General features: G+C 51.3%; 1 protein-coding gene and 1 pseudogene across 1 annotated transcript; both read left to right on the forward strand.

The window, feature by feature from the left end:
• Positions 1 to 80: 80 nt before the first annotated feature.
• Positions 81 to 24,695, forward strand: Plekho2 (pleckstrin homology domain containing O2). The gene is made up of 6 exons (XM_020166606.2): positions 81 to 230; positions 6,803 to 6,952; positions 12,718 to 12,834; positions 18,313 to 18,417; positions 20,017 to 20,115; positions 21,908 to 24,695. The coding sequence occupies exons 1-6, from the start codon at positions 219 to 221 to the stop codon at positions 22,922 to 22,924; spliced, it is 1,500 nt and encodes a 499-aa protein (XP_020022195.1). The 5' UTR covers positions 81 to 218; the 3' UTR covers positions 22,925 to 24,695.
• Positions 10,042 to 12,711, forward strand: LOC109688302 (transcription factor BTF3 pseudogene; annotated as a pseudogene).
• Positions 24,696 to 25,493: the final 798 nt, after the last annotated feature.

Raw genomic sequence — 25,493 nt, forward strand, 5'->3', positions numbered from 1 at the left:
CTGGCCTCCTGGCCCCGCTATTCGGCTCCCCGGCCCCGCCCGCGGCCCCCGGAAGCCTCTCCCCGCCCTCGGCCCCGCCCCCAGAAGTTTCTTGGGCCCCGGGCGGCGGGCGGGACAGAACGTAGACAGCCGCCGCCCGGCCGCGCGCAGATGGAGCTGACGGAGCCCGCACGGCCCCGGGGGTGAGCGGCGGAGCAGTCGGACCTCACGGACTCGCCATGGAGGAGGAGGTGAGGGCCGGGCCACGCGGGGATTGAGGCTGGGTTGGGGTCTTCGAGCCCCTCACGGGGTTGGGGCGCCCCCAGCTCAGGCCCTCGTTTTTGCTCTCCCCACTCGAACGGGTCTCGGGACGCCTTCCTCTCCCTTCTCCCAGGCAGAGCCTGGGCGGATGGGGCAGGGGCGGAGGAAGAGATCGGCACTTCGCATCCTTCTTCATCATATTTTTTGGCTTTTCTCACCAATTATGTGGATACTGTGGCTGTTATTATTCCCATTGGATTGACGGGGAGACTGAGTCTCCGGCGATTTGGGTGACTTAAGGAAATGGCTTGGATTACTGTGCCTGATCCCCATTACTGCGGACTCCCTGCGCTGGTCAGGCTGGCTCTTGAGGGGGCTGAATCTGTGTATGTGTGTGTGCTAGTGAGAGGGAGGTTTGTACATTCCAGGGTCTCTGTCTCAAGGAATCTGACGCCCTGATGGTGCCTGGTGGCAGGAAGATTGAAGAAATTGCTTTTTCTCTCTTTGTAAGTCCTTGTGTGTCTCTTTTCCTCCTTTCCTCTCCAGTACCCCACATCCATTGGAAGACACTATCTGAGGAGTCAGGCTCCTGCCTTCTCCACATCCCTAGAAAGGTTAAGTCCCAAGGAGCCAAGCTCTGGACAGTAATGCCCCCTAAGTTTCCTCCACCATCACAGGACACTCTTGGCCTGGGGTGGGGTCAGGTACTCCGTGACCTCTGCTCTTTGCATACAAACTTGATTCTCCCAGCAGCCCAATCATCCAAGGATACAGCATACAGCAAACACTTAATGTGTGCCAATGCAGTGAATAAAAAGGTGACTTTGTTTCTTATCACTTGAAGGTTCCTAGCTTTTGCTCCTCCAAACCCAGGGGAAGGGTCTGCATCTTTGCTTGGATAGGTGGCAAGGAAAGACAAAGCCTTCTCACTTGGGCCCACCCCTGCCAGCTGGAGAACCCTGTGTGAACCAGGCTGCCTGTCAGTATCCACCTCCCTACTTCCTGGGGACACTGTTCAGGAGCAGGTAGACAAGGACAGGCCCTGCATTTCTGTGAGATGGTAGATAAGTCACTTCCCCTCTCTGCCTGTATTTCCTCTTTATAAAACACAGGGCCTAGTCTCCTCCCCCAGGCCTGACGGCATTATTGTGGCCCCTTCTCCCAAAGTGGGTCCAGGTAGGGAACAAAGCAGATCACTAAGATTTTCTGTGGTTTCTTCCTTGCTGTCACAGGAGGGGCTGCTGTCTGCCCTGGGCGCTTGCTGCTGCTGCTGCTGCTGCTGCTGCTGTGGCTGGGCTCTCTGGCTGAGGCCCCTCCCCTGCTCCCAGAGGATGTGGGTCAGGATTACTCCATCTCCTGATCTGCTCTGGCCCCCAATTAAAGGAAGTTCTCCTGGGGCCTTCTGGGCTCAGCCCAGACATGGGCTCCCTCTGGGTCTTAATCTCTAGCATTGCTTCTTTCTGACTACCAAATATCAAAAGCTCTGTGTGTCTCACCCACACAGCCATGGGCTCCCTATGTCCCCCATTCCTAACTCTCCTGCTTCTTCCAGTGGCTTCCCCTTGTTTCTCTCGGCCTCTGCACACCTTGGTTTCTCTAAAACACTTCATAGATCATGGTCACCTGCTCTGCCCCTGACCTCAGGCCATCTCATCGCTTCCACTTGGCTGCTTGTAGCCCTCAAGCTAGCTTTGAGCTTTCTCCCTGTACCCCCACAGCCTCAGTGACCTATGTGCTGTGGGCTTGTGGTCCCTGTCTGGCTGAGGCTTGGTGAAGAAGTGCTGGTTTGGGTCTACGCATCTCTCCACTTGTGTCTCTGGGCTTCAGTTTCCCAAACCATACAAAGAGGGAGGTGGGTGATGCAGAAATGTGATGGTGTCTGTGCAAAAGCTTTGAAAACTGCTGCCCCTGGAGTAAGGTTGAAACCTTGTATCTGTGCTATCCAAGTCCTGCCTCAGGGGTACCCTGCCATCCTACACTTATGCCTTTCTCTGGCTCCAGGCTGCCAACTTGCTCTTACCCTTCTTGAGACTGGCAGGTCAGTGTCTTGTCCCAATACTGGTTTTGTGACATTGGACTGCACTTTTCTGTAGTGAAGGGGTTGAGAGTGTAAGGTCTTTGATACCCTTTTGGCCTTCGCCTTCCCTTCCTCAGAGCCCTACTTATCCCTTACCTTCTGAAAGTGCTTCTTAGACTAACCCCAGGCTCTTACTCCAGCAGAGTGCTGGGAGGGGGATCCCTCAGGGTAAGTTCGATGTCTGTTTCCAACAGCAGCCCTCAAGCAGTAGACACTCACCCAGCCCCCAGACTAGAGGTTTCCCTTAGTCTGGGCCTGTGCTGCTGCTGCTCCCATCAGATTGGAAAGTTCTCCCAGGGTAGAGCCTGAGGAATATCTCTGACTGCTCCATCACAGGGTTCTGACACTGTGGGTTCTCAGTAGAGCTTGGGCAGCATCTTTAGGTTTAGTCAAAGGGCAACGGTTGGTATGAGCTACCTGTGATTTGACATGTTAATGAAGTTTCTTCTGCTGGTCTCTGTCTTACAACTTTGTAGTGGCTTTCTCTCTGTCCCCTCTGTGCACAGGGTCAGGGTGACCTGGACTTTTTTTTTTTTTAGTTATTAATGACCCAAAGACCCTCCTCATGTCAGGCATAAGGGGCTCAGAGTGGGCAGGAGGGCCTGGTCAGAATGGATGGGAGGGGGAGAGCAAAACAGAAATAGTGGTGAGCTGGTCAATAAGGGGAGAGGAGGCCTAGAAACTGGGCTGAGCAGGACAAAACCTTCCCTGTGAACCCTGCCAAGGGGAGGGGTGTCTTGTTAAAACTTACTGGGGCATAGCCAGGCCCCTGGTGGGAAGAGGTCTGAGGGGCAGGGAGGGGGGCTAGCTAGAGGGTGGAGGCAAGTAGGACCCTGGCCTCCAGCCAGGCCTCCCATAGGATGGCTGGGCTTTGATTCATACCATCTTCAACCCCCTAATTTTCCTGTCCCCCATCTAAAAATGCCCTCTCGCCTATCCCATCCAAGTTCCACCCATCCTTCCAGGCCTTGGGCTTGCTTCTCTAGCTAATGTACTGGACACGTGTGCTACACCCAGGTCAGAAGTGACAGTGATCAAGACACCGGGTTCCAACCTTGGCCTCTAGAGCTTCCATCTGGTAGGAAGTTTCACATGTCAGGCAGTGGGTTTAGAAAGCGTTGTGAGATCCCATAGAGGTGCTGGAAGGGCCCCTTGAAAAGCAGGAGATGAGTGTGGAGCTCAGAGGTGGGAGATCTGGGCAGCAGCTTCATACTCCACAGTCTCCACTGCCTTGTTTAAGATTGACCAAGATTGGCTGGAGGAGTGGATCAAGTGGTAGAGCACCTGCTTAGCAAGTGCAAACCCTAGTATTAGAAACACACGCAGACACACACACACACAGACACACACACATACAACACACCCCAAAAGTGCCTGTGCAGGGCACAAAGTGCCTAGGAGGTGGCAGCAGTGCTGGAGTTGCCTATAGGAGGGATGTGAGTGGGTGAAAGGTGGCATGGAATTCCTTTTTGCCAGTTTCCCTTCTAGCCCTTTGTCCTGTGACAGGCTGCCAGGGTCATCAAGGGGCTTGGGCCCTTGGGGGCTAGCCCATGGGGCTGATCATATGGTATTAGCAGTAAGATGGGGAGGGGAAATTGGGTACATGATTGGATGGCAGAGTCTCTCCTTTCCTTGTCAAAGTCCCCTCTTACGCTGGATAGACTGGCTTGTAACTGGTCAGCCTCCTACTTCCTCATTCCTGCATCCAGGAAGACCATTGGGACCATCCCGCTTCCCCATTTCTCTCACTATCTACGAGTTAGAGACCCTGAGGGGGCTCCCCATATTCGTCGAGATCTGGGGCTAGCAGCTATAGTTCAGAAAGGCATTGTCTTGAATTGGTCTAGGGAGAGGGTCCCTTAGAGCCAGAGAGGATGTCAGTGACAATGATAATTTGTCATTTTTAAAAAACATTTTATTAGCATATATTGGTTGTACACGGGTTTCATTGTGACTTTCCATATAGAAACTTTTTTTTTTTTTTTGGTGGTACTGGGGTTTGAACTCAGGACTCAGGGCCTTATGCTTGGTAGGCAGGTGCTCTAGCACTTGAGCCATGTTCTAGTCCAATAAGTAGCTAACAGATTGTTTTTGTCTTTTTGGCGGCACTGGGGCTTGAACTCAGCATCTCATACTTGCTAGGCTTTGCTAGGCAGGCACTCTATCACTTGAGCCACTCCACCAGCCCGTAATTTGTCATTTGTAAACTTGCCATTTGCCAAGTTTAGGGTATCCTAGGAATGTGCTTTACATGCCTCGTCTTCATTCAGCAACAAACTTTTTTTTTTTTTGGACAGTACTAGGGTTTGAACTCAGGACCTCACGCTTGCTAGTCAGGTGCTCTACCACTCGAGTCCTACCTCCAGCAATTTTTGTGTGTGTGTTGAGAATTTTCAAGATAGTGTCTTACGAACTATTTGTCCAGGCTGGCTTTGAACCTTGAGCCTCCTGATCTCTGCCGCCCAAGTATCTAGGATTACAGATGTGAGCCACCAGCACTCACCCCAGCAACAAACATTTGTTGAACACTTACTGTGTGCCAGGTGCTATCTAAACACTGGAGACAGCAGTAAACAAAAAACCCCTGCCTTACGGAGCTGTATTTCTTACAACTTCTACTGTTAGCATCTCCATTTCACAGGTGAACAAACTGAAGCATAGAGAAGTTAAGTAGTGTGTGTGTGTGTGTGTGTGTGTGTGTGTGTGTCTGTCTGTCTGTCTGTCTGTCTGTGTCCCTGGTGTGCATAACTTGGGCTTCAAAGCTGGCCACATCACAGAATGTGCAGTTCCAAGAGGTGGAGGGGCCATAGTGAGAAGCAGGCTGGGGCTTCCCTGACATAACAGCAGAGAAGCCAGGCCCTGCCCAGCTCCTGACAGCTCACCACACTTACATCTGCCTGGGCTTGTCCTTCCAAAGACAGCTGTGGCCACAGGGCATCCCTGGGGAGAGGCGTGCCTCTTTTAAGTGGGGCCCCCTTTTTGAGTTTTATGTAAATTATAACGTAGTCAAAATTAGTCTGTGCTGATTTCCTTCTAGCATTCTTCTACATCCTGACATGCTCCTGACCCCCTCTCTGCCACCCTCCTTCACATTCACTACTTTGGGTACCAGCCAGTGAAGCAAAGTGGGTGTATTTTTATTTTCATTTCACAGATATTTCTTGAGTCCCATTAGGTGTGAAAGACAGGGCTGAGTGCTAGGGAACCAGAGATGAATGTGACCCCATCTAGTAGGCATGTACCCAGCACCCAACCAACCACTTGAGTCACAGATGGGGCACAAGATGTCAGTGGCTGGCCCTGAGGCTGCTGTGTGGCTATCCTGTCTGTCCAGGCTTGCATTTAACTCCTGTACCCCCTGTGGTTGATGAAACCACATGAGGTGGCTGCCCTGGAGTCCTGGCCTGGCATGGGGGGCAGAGGACAAAGAAGCCTCCAGCTTTGGGGCAGGAAGCCAGGCCTGCAGAGTGAGTTCTGTAGAAGGCAGGGGTGGAGAGGCAGCTTGCTTCAATGTCTTTTTTTGGGAGGCCTTTTTTGGGCTATCCAACCTGAACCAGGTCCTCTCTCTCCTCTCACTGGCCTGTGTTTGCATCCTTCGTAGCATTTCACACTGTTTGTGTTGGGGTGCATATTTGTTCAGTAACTCCCCCTGCCCCCACCCCACTGTAAGCTCTGTGAGGGCAGAGACTGTGTTCCTTTTATTCTTCTGTGATGTTGTAAGCGCTCAGTACATTTGTTGGCCAGTTTAATGAACACATGGAGGCAAAAGGCTAGAAAGGGAAGAACAAGGGGTCAGAGAGACCAGCTTTGAGTTTTGTCTCTGTCCCTCTTAGCCATGTCTCTGGCAAGTCATCTCTCCTCTCTGAGCTTCAGTTTGCTGTGACATGTGGCTAACACCTTGGAGGGTAATTTTTGTTCTGTTTTGTTTTTTAGAGTACTGGGGTTTAAACTCAGGGCCTCACACACTTGCTAGGCAGGTGCTCTATCTCTTGAGCCACTCCCGTGGCCCTTTTTTGTGTTGGGTATTTTTTTCTTTTTTTGGTGGTACTAGGGTTTGAACTCAGGGCCTTGGGCTTGCAAGGCAGGTTCTCTGTCACTTGAGCCACTCCACCAGCCCTGTGTTGAGTAATTTCAAGATAGGGTCTCTCAAACTATTTGCCTCAAACCTGGAATCTTCTGATCTCTGCTTCCTGAGTTGCAAGGATTATAGACATGAGCAGCTGGCACCCTAGTGGAGAGTAGTTTTAAGAGTTAAATGAGACTGTGTGCATGAAATGGAATACAGTGGCTCCATGTAAAGTGGCTGCTGCCGTTACTATTGTTTCTGATACTGGTTCAGAAATGTCTTCCTTGGGGATTGTGGGGAACCTCATATAAGATGATGTCATTGGGTCTCCAGAAATAGGCACATATACTTCATGTAGTCTATGAACCATATGGCTCCTGGTAGCAACCCTCATGGCATGTCCTGGTGCTGTCTTACAGGGTGTAAAGGAGGGAAGTGAGAAGCCTCGTGTGGCACGGATGGTGGACAAGGCTGGTTGGATCAAGAAAAGCAGTGGGGGCCTCCTGGGGCTCTGGAAGGACCGCTACCTACTCCTCTGCCAAGCTCAGCTGCTGGTCTATGAGAACGAGGTGAGGACCTGCTTGGCCTTAATGTTGGGGGTCATGGGGCAGGGCTCAAAGTGAAGGCAGGAGGACCTGGGACTGGGGCTGGAAGACCTGCTCTGCTTTTGCTGTGCTGAGCCACATCGGGGTGAGTGCCTAATCACTTCTGGGTCTCTGTGTGGTTGGAGGTGATACCTCTGTGGATCCTGAATGAGAGCTCTTTGAGGCACCTGCACATCTAGTATGTGAGTTTTCTCAACTGTATACCTGTATATGGAACTTCCTGTCCCCGGGGAAGGTTCCATATAAGGATTGTTCCAGAAAACTGAGGCCTGCTCAGTAGTGGTAGTAGAAATAATAATTAACATTCATGCTTTTTTGGAGCTCCATTTTTTTTTTTTTCAGTACTGGGGGTAAAAGGTATAGCCTCCTAAACTCAGAGCACCCCTTTGCAGTACTGGGGGTTGAACTCAGAGCCTCCTCCTCTGGCTCCCAGCTTTGCTTTTTTTTTTTTTTTTGCAGTACCAGTGCTTGAACTCAGGGCCTACACCTTGAGCCACTCCACCAGCCCTTTTTGTGTTAGGTATTTTTGAGATAGGGTCTTGTGAACTGTTTGGCCTGGCTGGCTTCAAACCATGATCCTTGTGATCTCTACCTCCTCAGTAGCTAGGATTACAGGTGTGAACTACTGGTGCCTGGCTGGTTTTTGTTGCTGTAGTTTTTTGAAATAAGGTCTCACTATGTAAACCAGGCTGGCTTGGAACTTGCTGTGTAGCCCAGCTGGCCTCAAATTTGTGATCCTCCTGTCTCAGCCTCCCAAGTGCTAGGATTACAGGTGTGCACCATGACTTCCAGCTCCTTTTGTTTCTCCTTTAACATCAAGCTGCCATTGCCACTTCTGCTGTCCTGTGCCAACAGCCTTCGCCTCTTCCCACTTCAGACTCTTGTGCTCCTCCTGGTTTCATCAGTCTTGGGATTTACCAAGAAAGCTAAGATTGCATGTTCAGTAAGAGTCAGTAAAGCTCTAGTGAAGACTGGATGAGGAAAGGTGGCTTTTCCTTGTAGGTGCTGTTTGGCTTCTGGGTTCGAGGCTATCAGAAGGCCCATCCATGAGAATGGAGTATCACCGTATGCCTTTGGCAGCTGGAATACTTGCAGGCAGAAGTGAGAGCCTGCCTCTCTTTCTTAACAGCCTCTCTCAGCCTCCTTCAGGGTAGCTTGGCAAATTCATAAGTGTCCTGGGCCAAGAAAGACTTGCTCACCTGGATCTGAGTGTTTAAAGAACCTGCCTTTGAGAAGCACCTTGCCTCTCCTACCTGAGTCCCCAGGCCCTTGGGAATTGGAGTGGCAGAGAAGCAGGAGGGCAAGAAATGAGGGTGTGCAGACAGCCCCCAGATGTTCTGTACTTCTGCTCTCACCAAATTAGGATGCTTCATGGCTGGGAATGTTGTAGCAAAGAGATTTTTATAAATAAAGAGGGCTATCACAGCTTCTCCAGTGCCAGCTGCTGTAAGAGTTGAGTGACAGGCTCTCAGCTGTCAGCCTGTCAAGTACTGCCAGAATTGTCCTGAACTGTGTTTCCACATCTGGCCATGACTGGGAAGCAGGAAGGATTTTACATCCCCCAAACATGAAAAATCCAAATCACACTTTAAAAAAAATCAGTATTAAAAACTTCAATGTAATTTCAAGAACTTAGTACTCAGGGGTGGGGAACTTGGCCCAGGAGTAGGAATTGAGAAATGCTTATTAGCTCAATTCCTCTTTCTGATGTAAGGAACTAGGCGAGTGTGGACGGCACTTGGCTGTTCCTTTGCTGTCAGAGAGGCTGATGTTCCAAAGATACTACCCCACCCAATGCCTGCTGCTTTATCTGTTTTATCCGTTTTTCTGAGCTGCAGAAGGGCCAGAATGATTCAGCGTTTCGGGTGGAGAGGAGACCCAGGACAGGCAGCTGTGAGGAGCTGGGCAGTGGACTTGGACTGACTTTTTGTTGCTTGGCAGAGGAGGGTATATTTAGGCTAGTGGTCATCCAGTTGCAGAGGCCTGTGGACTTGGAGCAGGTGAGCTGCTCTTTGGATCTGCCCTCCTCTGGATACCCCTGAGGAGGAAACTTGCTGGGGTTTTACTCTGGGCTGGACACTCCTTCCAGAAAGCTAGTCCCGTGTGTCTTCTTCCTTCCTTCCTTCCTTCCTTCCTCCCTCCCTCCCTTCCTCTCTTCTCTTCTTCCCTCCCTCCCTCCCTTTTTTTTTTTTTTTTCTTCAGTATTGGGGTTTGAACTCAGGGCCCCATGCTTGCTAGGCAAGCTCTGTACCACTTGAGCCACAACTCCAGCCCTTCCTGCTTTAGGTTATTTTTCAGATAGGGTCTTGCTTTTCTGCCCAGGGTCAGCCTTGGACCTCGATTATCCTACCTATGCCTCCCAGTGTAACTGTGATTACATATGTTCCATTACAACGGGCCTATTTGTGGAGATGGGGTGTTTTCCCAGGTTGGCCTCAAACCATATCCTCCCGATCTCTGCCTTCCCAGTAGCTGGCATGCACCACCATGTCTGGCCTGTATGTCCATTTGAGGACTGCCTCTTGTAGGGTTCTGTGGGGCACCATGTGGGGGGACTTACAGGAGACAGACATATGGAGAATAGGGTAGAGACAACTGGCCAAGCAGGGCTTGGTGCTCCTAGCCCCTAGCAAGATGCCTGCACCTGGCAGGTGTTTTGGAGATGTTTACATGTCCTCAGCAGTAAGTAGTGAGGGACCTCAAGGAATAAGAGCACCAAAGCTCAGGGAATCACAGGGGTGAGGAGGGTGTCAGGGGAGCTTCCTGGAACAAGAGGATTTTTCTGCTCCTTTCATGGAGGAACCTAGAAGGAATTGGAGATTAGGGGTTGGAAAGAAGAGTATGGAAGCAAAAATGAGAAGACAGATTGAACCTGAATAGAAAGATCAGGCCACCCTGGCCATATTTTCCTTTTCTCTAAGGGGCTGAAGAGAGAGTAGATCAGTGGTTATCCACCTTGGTTGTACTGTAATCTACTTTAAAAGTACTGAGGAGAGGATGGGCACAAGGGCCATCCCCAGAAGGAGTGAGACAGGGCTGAGGAGAGGAAGGTAATGTGAAGGACAGGCACACCTGCTTAGGCCAACTCTTGGGGGTGAGGTCCAGCCAGGGGGCATCTCCCTTGGGGGTGAGGTGATGCAGTCTCTTCTTCCAACTTGCAGTGGAGCTCTAGGATAGAAGCTTCAGATAACAGAAACCATCCTGAACCAGAAAAAATTCACCAAACTTCAGGCACGAGTGGGCATTGGTGGGAGAGGATCTTCTCACAGAACAGCCTATTTCTCCTTAGAGAAGTTAGGGTTAAACAATAGCTCTGGTATTGAAGAAGTGAATCTGTTTACAAACCAAGGGACAGTGATCCACCTTAACAACCCTAAAGTGCAGGTGTCTCTGGCAGCAAACCCTTTCTTCATTATAGGCCATGCTGAGACCAAATAGCAGACAGAAATGCTTTCCAGCATCTTAACCCAGCGTGGTGCACACAGTGTGTCTAGTTTAAGGAGACTGGCTGAAGCTCTGACCAAATAACCACTTGCTACTGGAGAGGATGATGGTGATGATGATGATGAAGAAGATGAAGGTCCCGATCTTGTGGAGAATTTTGATGAGGCTTCTAAGAATAGGGCAAACTGAGTTGAGTCAATTTCTGAAGAATATAAAACTTGAAGAAGTTATTGGGAGTTGCTGTTTTATATTATGACTGCTTTTAAAATTTGTTTTAAATTTTGATCTCTAATATATTTTAAGAACAAGCCCCTTGGACACTGTAGCACTTTTCAGTTTAAGCTTATATACAATTCATTCTTGGCAGTTAATTAAGCTGAAGAAGCCTGGGAATAAAGTTTGAAACAAAGATTAATTAAGTCCTTTGCCTATTAAAAAAAAAGTCCTGAAAAACTCAAGTGTGGTGGTGTACACCTGTAATCCCAGCACTAAGGAGGCTAAGGCAGGAAGATCGAAAGTTCCAGACCAGCCCGAGCTACATCATGAGCTTAAAAAAAAAAACAAAAACAAAAACTGAGGCCACTTGTGGTAGATCATGTCTGTAATCCTGGTTATGCAGGAGGCTATAGGTAGGAGGATCAAAGTCTGAGAAAATAACAAGCAAAAGGGGCTGGCTGCATGACTCAAGTGGTAGAATACCTGCCTAGTAAGCACGGAGCCCTGAGTTCAAATTCCAGTACTTCCCCCCCAAAAAAATGCTGAGGTACAGGCTTTATCCCCAGAGATCCTGGTATCACTGGTCTAGGATGTTGGGGTTCTTAAAAGCTTGCAGGCTACCAAGATTGCAAACCTCTGGCGTAGAGCGATAGTTCTCAAACTTTCACATACATGAGGATCACCTGGAGGGCTAATTAGACTTCATATTGCTAAAGCCAAGTCCTTGAGTTTATAATTCAGTAGGGATAGGGCCCCAAAATTTGCATTTCTGGCAGGTTTAAGGTGGTACTGATACTGCTGGCCCAGGTGCCACACTGGGAAGACCAGTGGGAGGACCACTAGCATAGAACAACCCATTGAGAAAGCACTGATCAAGCCACTGACTGACCTGGGATCAGGGATGTGGATTTGAGTCTATGGCAAATCACTTCACCTCCAGCTTCATTCTCTCTGTCAAATGAGGCAGATGCTGAGGTGCTAGGCTTTCAGGATTCTTGTGAGGCTCAGAAGAATCGGGATACAAAGGTGCTCACTAGATATATTTCTTTTTGTTTGTTTTTGGTTTTTTTGACGGTACTGGGGTTTGAACTCAGGACCTTTCGCTTTGCTAGGCAGCCGCTCTACCATTTAATTCACTCTGCCAGCCCAGTGTCATCCAGAATTTCCCTGTGAGTTGGCTAGTCTCCAGGGCAGTATGAACCCCCTCCCTCACCAAGGCCTGCTTCTCCTTCCCAGCAAGTTGTTCCAACTGTGTCTCCTCTGGAAGAGGAACCAGTTGACCACCATTGGGCTTGTCCCTGGCAGCTTGCTGGAGAGGCTCCTGATGGGTAGAGCCCATGGAGAAATCCTTCATGCTAAATCAGGGCTGGGCAGCCTGGCCAGTGGAAGAGGCTGAGCACTGACACACCTAGTGATGGGGCATCAGAGTGACAGGCAAGAATGCAGTGGGGTGGGATGCTCTTGAATGAGCCCTTGGATTCTCTGTTGCGCATGGCCTAGAGCCTGGAGTAAGGGGCCCGTCTCCCAGCCAGCAATCAGTGAGAAGGATGCCAACAGAAGGAGCCAATTCAGGATCACTGTGCTGAAGCCTGATGGGCATGTGGCCCCAAGTGTGCTGTTCACACTTCCCTCTGGGTTCTTGGAAAGTCTCTCCCCATCCCCATTTTGTAACATCCTGCATCCCTCTTCCAGACTACCGCTTCCACAAATCTCTGCCTGGCCTCTGGGTCTGCACAGGTACCTACACACCCTTTTCTAAGTCTCTCCAGGTTCTTCTCTATTTCCATGTCTGGGCTTATGCGTACTGGACTCAGCCCTTAGGCACATACCCACCCCCAGGCTGTGTGCCCCAGTTCTCGTAGAGACAGTGAGCTTTTTGGACATACTTCCAATCAGTTCATGCTGGCACTGTCTCCTTGCCAGGGTCCAAATATGACATTTTGGTGATGTGATGCTCTCTGATGACCACCCCCCACCCTCCCTGAATGGGATCAGGGTCTGGAGTGTGGTTGAGGATCTTGGTGGGTCTGACTCTCACCAGTTCATATTCTCTTTGTCTTTCTCCCCAGGATGAGCAGAAGTGTCTGGAGACTGTGGAGCTGGGCAGCTATGAGAAATGCCAGGACCTTCGTGCCCTCCTTAAGCGGAAGCACCGCTTTATCCTGCTACGATCCCCAGGAAACAAGGTAGGGAGATGTCCCTGTTGCCAGCCTCTCCAGGCCAGGCTCTGCCTGAGAGGATCACTCTGGGGATCAAGGCAGGCTGGGCCCTTAAAGCAGCCTGCAGGTTCCCTGTTGAGCGGGCTAAGGCTTAATCCCAGCAATTGCCACAGGGTTGGGCCTTCTGCTCATTTTGTCTTGGAGGTTTCTCAGTCCCTGGATGGTGGAAGATGAACTTAGGGATCTGTTGAGAGCTCTCCTCCCCTCTTCCTATTCCTGGACCTGAGGCCTCCATCCTAGGCAGTGGTTAATAGTAGCTGCTGAGAGGTGGGTCCTTTGCCCTCCCCTGCACGCTGCACACAGGAAGACCAGAGCTGAGGCTGGAGCACTGTGGATGAGGCTTCTACCCATCCAGGCCTTCAGCACTCTGGGGCAGAGGTGACAGTGTGGCCTCCCCTAGACCACCTTCCTCCATATCCCTCCTGGGCCCAGGACTAGAAGGCCTGCAGCCCCAGCTTTCCTCTTCTTGTTGTATTTGTTCTTGGTTGCAACTGGGTAGATCTCTTGCCTCGGGGATTCTTTCCCTGGGACCTGCTCAGGATGCACATGAGCTTTGCTGCTTGTACCACTTTGCCTTGGCAGGAGTCTGGTGGATGTTGACACATGGTATAGTTTCACAGATGGCAGGAGGGAGATCAGATTTGAGGCAGGCAGAGGTGTGCAGCACCTCTCACCAGCTTCCACCATGCCCCACCCTAAACTCTACAAGTCATGGGGCACCTTGCAGTGTGGGGCTGAGTCACAGAGGCTGGGGTAGGGAGCAGGTCTGGTTTGGGCCTGCTGGAGCCATTCTGTTGTTCTCTCACCTTTAGAGGCCAGGAGCCCAGTCCTCTCTGGTGCCAGACCCTGGACTTTGGAGGAGACCTTGATGCTTTATTCATTAACCCTTTCTCCTGCTCTGCAGGGGATGGGGCAGAGAAATAACTGGGATGGCTATGGAGGTGGCTGTGGAGCTCTGATACTGGTGGAAGACGGTGCCCCAGGGCAGGGGCAGGTTTATACTGTTCTGAGGGTTCATGGAGCTAGGTCCCAGAATCACCCATCTGCTGCTTAGGGCTCTTTGAGGACAAAAGAGCCATAGTTTGGGTGTACAGGTGTCTCACACCTCTAATTCTAGCTACTTGGGAGGCTAATATCTGGAAGATCATGGTAGAAGGCCAGCCAGGCAAAAAGTTGGTGAGACCCATCTGAACCTATAGCTGAGTGCAGTGGCACATGCCTGTCATCCCAACCATGGCAGGAAGACTAAAATGGTATTGTAATCCAAGATGGCCTGGGCAAAAAAGTTAGAGCCTATCTCCAAAATAACTAGAGCAAAAAGGGCTAGAGGCACGGCTCAAGTGGTAGAGTGCCTGCCTAGCAAGCATGAAGATCTGAGTCCAAATTCTAGTACCACCAAAAAAAAAAAAAGAGAGGGAGAGAAAGAGAGAGTGAGAGTGTGTGTCACATTTTGTTTTTTTAGGCACTGGAGCCCTCACGCTGTCCTGGGGACCTGCTGCTTTTCATCTGGGTGCAGTGTGTGTGTAGGTGTAGGAGGGATGCATGGTATATGTGTCTGTGTGTTTGGTTCATGTATGTGTTACCTCGCCATGGTTTTGTTAGGGCCTTTATGTGTCTGTGTGTGTCTCTTAGTATGCTTGTGTGGATATAAGGTGGAGGAGGCGGTACCTATCTGTCCTCTGCCTGTGGACCACTTCCTTTCCCCAGTTCTTGAGAATTGGCTGGTAATGGTCTAGGAGGGTCCGCCTCAGCTTAGGGTGGGACGTCACCTTCAGAGAGTCTTGTTTGTGCAGCTGCATTCTCAGCTTCTTCAACCACACCCTCCTTCCCATCCCCCAGCCCTGCCAAGAGTTCAGGTTGGCTCTGGATGACACTGGGAACAGAATAATGCATCACCATAGAGCTAGCGGTGATGGCTGCATCGGGAAAGATGCACCCTGGCCCCAGCTCAAGGACTCTTGACCCTTGCTACCCCACCTCACATAGCAGAGGTTAGGTGGTAAACATGGACCAAAACGCCACACTCTTTGTGTTCTCTTGCCTGTCTTTCCCATCACCCTGGGTGTTCCCCATCCTCAGTGTGGCCTCCAGCCGGCTGCTGGCCGGGAGGTCATGTGACCCTGGCTGTCTGGTCTTGAGGCTGCCTTTTTTTCCTCTCTAATCAAATAAACAAAGACTCCAGTGTCTTGCATGCCCCTCTCCCCCTGCTTCTCCATCCCCACGCTCCTGCCCATGAGGTCACAGACAGCCACTGCCAGGAAGCAGGGTGGCCACTGCTGGGCCTTGCTGCCCTGCTGGTCTCTGCCAGCTTGGCCCTTTCCTCTCTTCCCTGTCTCCTCTCTTCTCCTCCCCCCTTTTCCTCTCTGTCATTGTGCCCTTCCCTCATTCCCAGGCCTGTAGGCTTATTCTGTGGCCTATTAATTGTGTTACTGGGGTTTGAACTCAGGGCCTCACACTTGCTAGGTAGGCATTCTACCTCTTGAGCCACTCCTCCAGTCCCTATGGCCAGTCTTATTAGCATCTAAGCTCCTAGTCCAGCCTCTGTTACTGGAGTTTCTTTGGAAGGGCTTATAGCAGGGAATTGTGCAGCCTTTGGCCCTTCAGGACACAACTTCTTGTTAGTCATTCTAATTGTCCTCATTCCAGTCTTGCTTGTGGAATGCCTGGCTCATTGAGCCAGGATTACAGAGTGCTTTAAGGGAGAACTGGGTCCCTCTCAACCTCACCCGTGGGAGCCCTTTGGCCTCACAGTAGGTCTTTCCTGAAGCCGGTTACCTCCCAGACAGCTAATGCATTTGCAGCAACCTGCCTCAGGTAGGCTGGGGAAGTGGGGAAGTGGCCAAAGTGTGAGTTGGGCCCAGTAGTTCTGGTGTTGTCCCTTTGAGGCCCCAGTAGTAAAGAGTAAGACCAAGCCATCTGACTCTTCCCTGCCTCACTTTTGCTCCTGGGCTACGACGACGTCCATGGTGCCCTTTAGCTCTCTGGGGCACTAAGTCCTGAAGCAGACAAGTGTCCTGCCTGCTCAGAGCCTCTGAATAGAGGAGAAGCAGCAGGAGTCAGAGGGCTGGCCTTTGCAGTCCCGGATGCAGTATGGTCCCTCCCTGAGCCCCAGCAGTTCTGATGGCTGGGCTGAGAGGCAGTTGCCAAGGTGCCCTGGGGTTTCTGACTTAACTGCAGATCTGCTGCCAGCATCGAATTTACCCTGGTCATGCAAATGAGCATTTGGCTGTGCCTAGCATGGAGAGCGACCAGAGGCTTGGAGGAGGTGGTGCTGTCAGGAGGAAGTTATATAACAAGGATGCTGAGGGGGCCAGACCCAGTGCAGTGTGTGTTACATAACTGGGAGAGTGGCCGAGCAAGGCAGCGCTATCTAACACCAGGGCGGGGGATGGGCAGGGTGCCCACCGCCAACAAAGAACTAAGGACTAGGGTGGCCTGAGATCAGAGATTAGACAGTAGTCCAAATACAGTGCTAGGGAAGGAAACTTGGGGGCTGGCATTCATTTATTGGCTCATTCATTCAGCAAGTGTTTACTAAGGACCTACTATGTGTCAGGCCCTGGCTTTAATCATGTTTAATTTCCTCAGCATTGAAATCTGTGTCATCCCATTTTACAGATGAGGAAACTGGGGTGTTTGTCCAGAAGGAAGGTGACAGCATAAATTTCTGCCATGAGCATTCATTCTACTCAGCTCTAGATACAGCACTTAGATACTTTTTGTTGTTGTTGTTGTTTTGGTTGTACTTGGGTTTAAACTCAGGATCTTGTGCTTGCTAGGCAGGTGCTTTACCTATTGAGCCACACCTCCATCCATTTTTCTTTAGGCTATTTTTCATATAGATTCCTTTATACTTTTTTTTTTTGTAGTGTTGGGGGTTGACCCCACAGCTCATGAGTGAACTATACACCAGCCCAGATACTTTCTTTCTTTATTTGTTTATTTAGGCCATATTGGGGTTTGAACTCAGATCCTTTCACTCTCTAGGCAGGCATGCTATCATTTGAGCCACTCTGCTAGCCCCCAGTTCTCATTTTTGGTAATCTTCATGGCGTCCTGAGGCAGACTGTGGTGGTATTTTCTTATACAGATCAGGAAATCGAGGCCCAAGGTCAGACAGCTATAGGTGGTGAGCTGTCTAGCTCATAGACTCTAATGCTCTATTCACTGCATGAGGAGACCTCTCGGTTTGTGTGGCTTCACTCCTTCTGCTCACCTCCTGTCTGGCCATTGGGCCCAGCAGGGATAGGGCTCTGAGCTGCCCTCTGATTCTAACATTGAAGCTCAGAGCTCCTGCTGGAGATGGAAAGGGACCAGGGATGGTGTGGTGTGGTGTGGTGTGGTGTGGGTCAAGAGTCAGGAGTCAAGAGGGATCTGCTTTAGGACACATTGGCCAAGTGTCATCCCATCTGCTGAGCCTCAGTTTCTTTATTCACATGATGAGGGGGTTGGAATTCACTCCCCCCCACCAATGACCTTCTCTTTATTGCCTGTGATTCAAGGCCAGAGAGGAGACCCTGGACTTCAAGAGTTGGGACATATTTTATAGCCTGGGCCAGGGGTGGTTGTGGGGACTACTGCGGAGCTGAAAGTGGCCCTGGTTCCAAGGTGCTCCTCGTGTCTTCACTGCTGTCATTTTACTCAGCTTAGCATGGGTGTGGACTGGAACTATTCTACTTTACAGAGCACACTGAAGCCCAGAGGTCAGGCAGTTTGTCTGGGGGAGTCCCATCAAGCAGGATCAGATCTGAGCTCTTTCCACAGGGCAGGATGCTTCTGTCTAAGCCTGTGGAAGCTATGGTCTGTGGGAGGGCTCCTTCTCTGCTGGGTCTCTCCTCACTGTTGTCCTTGAGTCCTACCGTGAGATCCGTTGTGAGGTCATTTTTATTCGACTTTGGATCCAGAGGTGGGAAGCTTCCTATGATTTTTTTTTTTTTTTGGTGGGACTGGGTTACTTGCTAGGCGGGCACTCTACCACTTGAGCCACTCCACTAGTGGGAAGCTTCCTAAAATTCCCAGATATGGCTAGGCATCATGGGATACACCTATAATCCCAGCATTTGAGAGACAGAGATAGGAGGATTGAGTTCAAGGCCAGCATGGGCTATATACATATAGCAAGATTCTGTTTCAAAACAAACAAACAAAAAAGCCAGGCACTGGTGGCTCATTCCTGTAATCCTAGCTACTTGGGAGGCTGAGATTGAGAGAATCATGGTTCAAGCCCAGGCAAACAGTTCACGAGACCCCATTTCTAAAATAACCAGAGAAAAATGGACTGGAGGTCCATTTTTTTTGGCCCAAGTGGTAGAGAGCCTGCTTTGTCAGTGCAAAGCCCTGAGTTCCACCAAACCTTGGTCCCATCAAAAAACAAAACAAAACAAAAAACCCCAAGTGTGAGCCCTATAAAATACCTGTCATCTACTCCACCTGTCTCTCTCACAGGTCAGTGACATCAAATTCCAGGCACCCAGCGGGGAAGAGAAGGAATCCTGGATCAAAGCCCTCAATGAAGGGATCAGCAGAGGCAAGAACAAGGCTTTTGACGAGGTATGATGCAGTCCTGTGGGACGTTGTGCATCCTTTGGCCCACTCTGTGTGGTCGGGGAGAGGACCCTGCCCACCTCACCCCAGACCACCCTTCCATCATGTCACTGCTACAAACACTGGGGAATGCTTCATTTAATCCTCACAGTAGCCCCTCAAAATGGGTGGTGGGGTCTCCATGTTATAGATGAAAGTGAGAAATAGGGAAATTCAGTAACTTTTTTAAAATTAAAAAGCACTTGGGTTGGGGCTATAGCTCAGAGCACTTGTCTAGGATGCATAAAGCCTTGGGTTCGATCCCTAGCACTGCAAAAACAAAACAAAACAGAAGCATGTAGGTGGAGGAGTAGAATTTGACTTCAGCCTGTGCATCCTTTCCAGCCCAGCCTTAGTTGGCAACAGGAGGGGGCCAGTCTAGGGGGTGAGCTGAGAGCTCCTTTTTCAGTTTGCTCATAAAATCCAGGCTAGCTGGCTTGTAGCCCTGTGTTTCCTGTGTCTACAATGACCTTTTGCCCTCTAGCCCTGAGTTCATGTTTTGTTTTTGTTTTTTTGGCAGCACTGGGGCTTGAACTCAGGTCTCACACTTGCTAGGCAGCTCTACTACTTGAGCCACGTCCCTCCTCAGTCCATGCTGTAGTGGTGACTGTTGCAACAGTGGCTATAGTCAGGCTTGGGGCAGGTAGGGTGTCCCACTGGCCAGGATTTCTAGGGACAATTTGTCTTTGACATCATGGATACTTAGCTACTTGGACTAAAATGTGCTTGAGGACCACTTTTGTGACCCCTTGGGTTACAGAAGATGAGACCTGAGAGGAGAGGACCTTTCCACGTGAGTCTCCTCTTAACACCTAGCCCGTGACTCTTGTGTTCTCTTCTGTGCCACTGCGTCATACTCAGCCTCTTACTACCTGAGGACAGTCTTCCGATTTGGGTAAGGTCTGATGGGCCACACTGTGAGTGTTTGCAGAGGTCACAAGAACCATGGCCTGGGCCTGAGCCCTTAGTTCTGGCAGAGGAGACTCCATCTGGCTCTCCATGGAGAAGAGGGACATTGCAGGTCCATTCCATCATAGAGACAGGCTGCTCTGGGGTTCAGAGAGCAGACTTCCCATGTGAATCTCACTCTGGTTTTCCAGCTACTGCTGACCCCCTTTCCTGACCCTCTGAGAAGAGCCAACAACCTCCACCCTGTCAGCCCCAGCCAGCAGAGGCTCTTTCTAGGCTGCTCTTTCGTAGGCTATCCTCAGGGGCTGGGAGAATGGCAGAGGCCAAGTTAGGCCTTTTCTGGAAGCCAGGTACTAGTGCTAGTGCTAGGCTTCTCCCCATTTCCCCAGGGCTGCTTAGATGTTTGCACTATACCAAGAGGAAGGGCTGAGAGCCCATGTTTGGGTGTGAAGACTGAGGCAAAGAGGGCAGCTAGAGAGAGCAGCAGAGCTCCAGGCTTGGCAGAGGGATCACTAGTGGCAGTATAGACACAAAGAGAAGGCAGAGGTTCAGAAGCAGGGAGACATCTCAGGTCTGTGGAGTGCAGATCCTCATTCTGAGTGCTTTCAACTCTCCCCAAGGCCTGTCTGGGGCTGACCTGCTTCCTTCTCTCCCCAGGTAAAGGTGGACAAGAGCTGTGCTCTGGAACACGTGACAAGGGACCGGGTTCGGGGTGGTCAGCGGCGGCGGCCACCAACAAGAGTCCACTTGAAGGAGGTAAAGCCTTGCCCTTAGCTGGGTCAGTGGGCAGTCAGTTGAGCTTGATACCTTAGCTCCGTAGGGTGGGAGACATGCTTGGGACCACCTCTTTCCTGAGGCCACCCGAAACTGGGGCTTGCTGAGAGGTATCCGGCAAGGATAATGGAGGCCACTGTGTTGTCTATGTTCAGGGTATAGATGTCCCTGAAACCACAAACTTTTTCACTTGTGGTCCACATAATGGCCTGAGCCAGAGTGGACCAGAGGGAAACTGAGGCCCAGGAGGCTATTCACTGCCCCCTGCTCCAGTCAGAGCTGAGGGAGGGTGGGGAAAATGGACCATGGAGAACCCACTGGCATTTGAGCTGACTCCTTGAAGAATAGAAGAGTTTCAGTGGGCAGACCTGAAGTGAGGGGAGCTCTGGGTGGAGGAATGATATAGTCAGGGTGTGCTGAGAGGCTCCATTGACTTGGAGATTGGTCTGGAGAGGTGGGGCTGCGGAAAGAAATTGTGGAGGCCTAGATTCAGGAGTTGGGGACAAGATGGGAGGGAGCATTGCAGAGGTCAGTTTGAGGCTTGGGTTGAAAGAGGAAAAGGCAGGGGCCTGGAAGGAGTGGGGGAGGGGACCCTTAGGCTTCAGAGGGGGATGAAGAGGGAGGGGCCAATGAAAGACAATGGGAAGCAAGAACCACCCTGGCTTGTGCTTGAAAATCAGGATTGGACAGATCAAAGTGTGGCCAGTGGTGTCACAGGCCTGGAGCAGACTAGAGGGCGGCCCTAGGCTTGGGCAATTTGGGAGAAGGTATGGGCAAGAAGGAGAAGGTAGGGGCAAGAAGAAGAAGTAAGGAGGAACGGCCTTCAGACCATGGAGCTGATGGGGAGATTTTGGAGGCCAGGGAAGAACCTCAGTAAATGAGACATTTAGGGGCTAAAGGGGACCTCCAGTAGTAGCAAAGGAAGTTAGAAGCCAGGGAAGCAAGGGCATGCCCAGAGGGATGGGCCCAGGACCTGGCAGCCACAGGTGACAAGGGCAGAGCTGATGGAAAGGCAGTGGTGACATTTGCAGCATATTTTTTAAGAGCAGTCAGCTTAGGGCTGTCATGGGGTATAGAGCTGTGGGTGCCTCAGAGGTGAGGGACTATGGAGGGAAGGACCCAAGGTCATGACAAGGTTGGTTTTGAGATGAGGCAGCCTGTTTTTGTCTGTCATCTGAGGGAGAGAAGCTGCAGAGAGAGGAACCAAGGTCCCAGAGAGAACAGGACTAAGGTGAAGACTTGGAGGAGTGGAGGGAGAGGGGCAGCATTGGACAGTCAAGGGATCCTCTGAGAACTCAGGGAGGGAGCAGTGGTGTGTGTGTGTGTGTGTGTGTGTGTGTGTGTGTGTGTGTGTGTTGGAGAGTTATCTCAGTGGTGGTCCCAAATGCCTCAGCAGGTATTGGCCAGATCACATGGTACCTATAAAAGGGAGTGAGGGTCCCAGCCAGGGCCCCAACTGTCTGAGAGGCCTTGAGAGAAGTCTCCTGCCCAGCCCTACTCCAGGGCCTCTGAGGCTCCATGGGACAGTCCTATGAGTGTGGGACTGTTGGGTGTTCCTGAGGACTCCTGACACCCCTGGAATCAGGCATAGGGCAGCCACCTGTTTGGTGCAGCTGTTCTTCTCTGGCAGTCAGCTGGGTGGGTCTGGCAGATGGGACAGAGGTCTCCAGAAGGCCAAGCAGAAGTGAGTAGCTTGAGACGACTTTGGGGGAACCTATATTTGATCCAATGGCCAGTCAGTCAAGATGACACCCGCATACCGTCCCCTTACCAGGTAGCCAGTGCAGCTTCTGATGGGCTTTTGCGCCTAGACCTTGAAGTTCCGGACAGTGGACCACCAGTGTTTGCACCCAGCAATGATGTCAGCGCCACCCAGCCCCGGGAGACACCTTTGCCCCTCCTGCCTTCCACCAAGCCTTCCCCGTTGCCCGACACATCTAGCCTTGGTGATGGGGTGGAGATGCCTGTGGGGGAGAGCACCCCAACTCCCACCTCAGCCAGCACTGAGGCCCAGCCTGAGAGCCAAGAGGACTCGGAGACCCCAGTGGGGGAGGACAGTGGCTCTAAGCAGCCCCCCAGCAGCTTCTTGCCTGACAAACTGAAGGTGAGCTGGGATAACTCCAGCCTGGAGGAGGCCCCTGCTCCTGAAAGCACAGAACTGTCCCAGGTGTCTTTCTCTGAGGCTCTGGAGGCTGCACCTAAGGAGGTTAAGAAGCCCCCTGCACCCCCACCCAAGATCTTATCAGAGAAAATGAAGGCCTGCCTGAGTGGAATGGAAAGTTCTGGGCCGGGCCCGAGTCCTGGGGCCCCTGAGACCTCCGCCCCAGGCCCAGTTCAGGTCTCAGTGAATGGTGTGGGTGAGGGTCCTGAGCCCGTGCAGCCACCTCAGGCCGCTGGCACCCCAGGAACGTCCCCAGAGGACGTTACAAAGTCCCCAGCACTGCCCTCCTGGGATCTGCCAGCTCAGTTCCATCCCCGCTGCTCCTCCCTTGGGAACCTGCTTGGAGAAGTCCCCCAGCGTCCTCAGCTGCCAAAGGAACGGCTCTATCGGGCCCAGCTGGAGGTAAAGGTGGCTTCAGAACAGACAGAGAAACTGCTAAACACGATGCTGGGCAGCGAGCCTCCCCCTGTGAATACGGAGGCATTGCTCAGCCAGGCCGTGGAGCAGCTGCGGCAGGTCACCCAGGTCCTGCAGGAAATGAGGGATTTGGGAGAGCTGAGCCAGGAAGCTCCTGGGCTAAGGGAGAAGCAGAAGGAGTTGGTGACCCTCTACAGGAGAAGTGCACCCTAGGCCTGCTGGGGCAGAGGCACAGCCCAGCCCTGCTGAGAAATGTGCTATAGCTCAGTTGTAGAAGGGGCATGTCAGGTTTGGCCAGCACCTGAAGAGACTCCTGGTGTCCTTCCCACCCTGTGCTGGCCAGTGGTGCCAGGTGTCACCCAGGGCCACTTTCTGGTTCCCTGGTCTGGCTTGCCTTCGGGCTCTGGTTTGGGCTGGAGCACACATACTTGGGCCCTGTGTGGTTGTTCCAAATGGCCCCAGGTCTTTGGCACAGTGCTGGGAGTTTCTTGGTTTTCTCTGTTCCCCATTCCCTGCAGTTTACATTCTTGCCTTTTGAGTAGAGCACAGCTGAGCCCCCATGCAACCTCCAGCCAGCCCCTCCCACCTAATCAGAGTAGCTGCAAAAGCCTGTGGTCCAGGCTGTGGGGTCATCTTTCAGCTACGTGAAACCTGGGGCCCAGCTGGAGATGAGCATCTGTGTGAGGAAGCTTGGTGCCCGTGTGACCTTCTCTAGGCCTGTTTCCTTTCCTGCAAAGTGAGGACATTGTCTGCAGCTCCTTTCCCTTTGGCAAGCTGTGATTGGAGGCTCTCATTCCAGAAGAGGAAGGAAGAAGAGGAACTCAAAGGGTCTCCTAGTATAGTCTCTGCTCCTGGACCAGCTTGTGTCCAGCCTTGCACATTCCTGAAGAGGCAAACCCTAGAGTAGCCCCGTGTCAACATCTGAAAAGCCTACCTGTGATTATCATAAATCAAAGAATCCCACCCGTCCCTAGACTTCTGTGCCTCCCAGATAAGATTTATTTGGGTCTCTTTGGTTCCTCCTCAGCCCAAAAGGTCCAGTGTCCCCATCATTTTTTACAGGGTGGAATCTGTGATATCTCCCCCCCACCCCAGGCCCCTGGTGGGCAGCCCCTCCTTAAACTCCTAATAGGAAGAATATTTTCTCCTCTCCCTTTCCTGGTCCTCTTCCAGTGCCCCCTTAACCTCTGGCTCTGGGACCACCCAGATCGCACCATGCTGTAGCAACTGCAACCAGGGTGGAGCTTGAGTCGGGAAGCAGGAGTCTGTGACAGGTCCTCCCCTGAGGAGTCTGCATGTGCACTTTGGTTTACCGGAAGATGAGAAGGGAGGGTCACAGCAGCCTCCCCTGGCCTTTCTGCCCACTTACCCTACCACCAGCTGCCAGTCATGCCCACTGAGACCTGCCCGCACAAGTTGATGACTTCATTGCTGTACTGTAACTTTGTTCTTGAGGGTAGCGGATGGGGTCAGGAGGGGTAGGCCTGCACTCTGTAGTCTGGGCCACGAAGGGGCAGAGGTGAGGAGCAATGCCATGGCTGGTGAGCCCCCACTGCCCTCCCCAACCACGCTCTTAAGGCTTCTATGCCACAGTCTGCCTTTCTGTCTGTCTCCTGTACAAGAGAAAGAATGTCCTCAGGTGCCCAGTCATGTGATCCCTTGCCATCTTCCTTAGGGAACAGCCTTCCCCCACCAGCAACCAGGGCCTTAACCAAGTCACCTGCTTCCAGGAATTGAAGCTCCAGCTTCCTCTTCTGTTAAGCAACTGGCTGGGCAAGTAGCCCTAAGGCCACCTCAATGGCCAAAACACTAGACCTGTGCTTTTGGCTATCTGGGCCCCAAGGAGGTAGCCAGTTTCCAGGGTGGGGAGGTGGAGGGGACGCACAGGACTGCCTGCTTGCCTCCTGAGGAGGAGGCATTCAGTGTCTTCTGCTTATGAAGCGTCCTTCTTGAAGTTTGGCAATAAATCCTTTTTTACACAACTTCTCTGCTCCAAGCCTGTTCATTGTTTTGGGAATCAGTTCCAGGACTGGCCTGGAGGGAGCAGAGGGCAGGTGGCAGTTGGTCAGTGGTGTCACCAGCCCCCCAAACTTGGTTCTAGGGTGCCTTTCCATAGGTTGGGCTGGAGGTCCTGCCCCTCCCACTTGTGATCCTTACTAACCTCAGCCAGGCTCTGGCAAGTTCACCGCCCCCCAGTGTTTCTACTCACTACGCCGAAGTGTCATAAGGAACAGTGCTTTCCCAGTTTAAAAACTTTTTTGTTTGGAAATAATCTAAACAGAGAAAAGTTGTAAAAATAGGAAGAGTACAGAGAACACACCCACAGCTCTATTCTCATTATTTTTTGGGAATCATTGAAAAGTTAGTTATCATGGTCCCTTATTCCTAAATGCTTCAATATGGATCTGCTAAAAGTAAGTGTGTTCTTTCATGTAACTAGTACAGTTATCAGTGTCTACAAATTTAGCATTAATAGCCCAGTTTTGTCATTTAATCCTTTTTCTTCTGGCGAGGGTCAAGTATATTTCATACAATTGTCAAATTGTCATCTTTCTTTAATCTCCTTTAATTTGAAACATTTCCACAATATGTATTTGTCTTTCAGGACAAAGGCACAGTCCTCCGTCCTCATCCTCCCCAGCTCAGAACTCAAGATCCTCCTGCCTCGGCCTCCCAAGTACTGATATTACAACTGACTGCTACCACACCTGTCTTCCTCCCCACTCCTTTTTATTTATTTATTTTTGGTTTCTTTATTCATATATGCATACATTGTTTGGGC

Source organism: Castor canadensis, chromosome 2, assembly GCF_047511655.1.
Source record: "Castor canadensis chromosome 2, mCasCan1.hap1v2, whole genome shotgun sequence".
Lineage (NCBI taxonomy): Eukaryota > Metazoa > Chordata > Mammalia > Rodentia > Castoridae > Castor > Castor canadensis.

Coding starts and splice junctions, on each gene's coding strand:
- Plekho2 (XM_020166606.2), top strand. Junction 6,953..12,717: donor TGCTGGTCTATGAGAACGAG/GTGAGGACCTGC, acceptor CTTTCTCCCCAG/GATGAGCAGAAGTGTCTGGA. Junction 18,418..20,016: donor AGAACAAGGCTTTTGACGAG/GTATGATGCAGT, acceptor TTCTCTCCCCAG/GTAAAGGTGGACAAGAGCTG.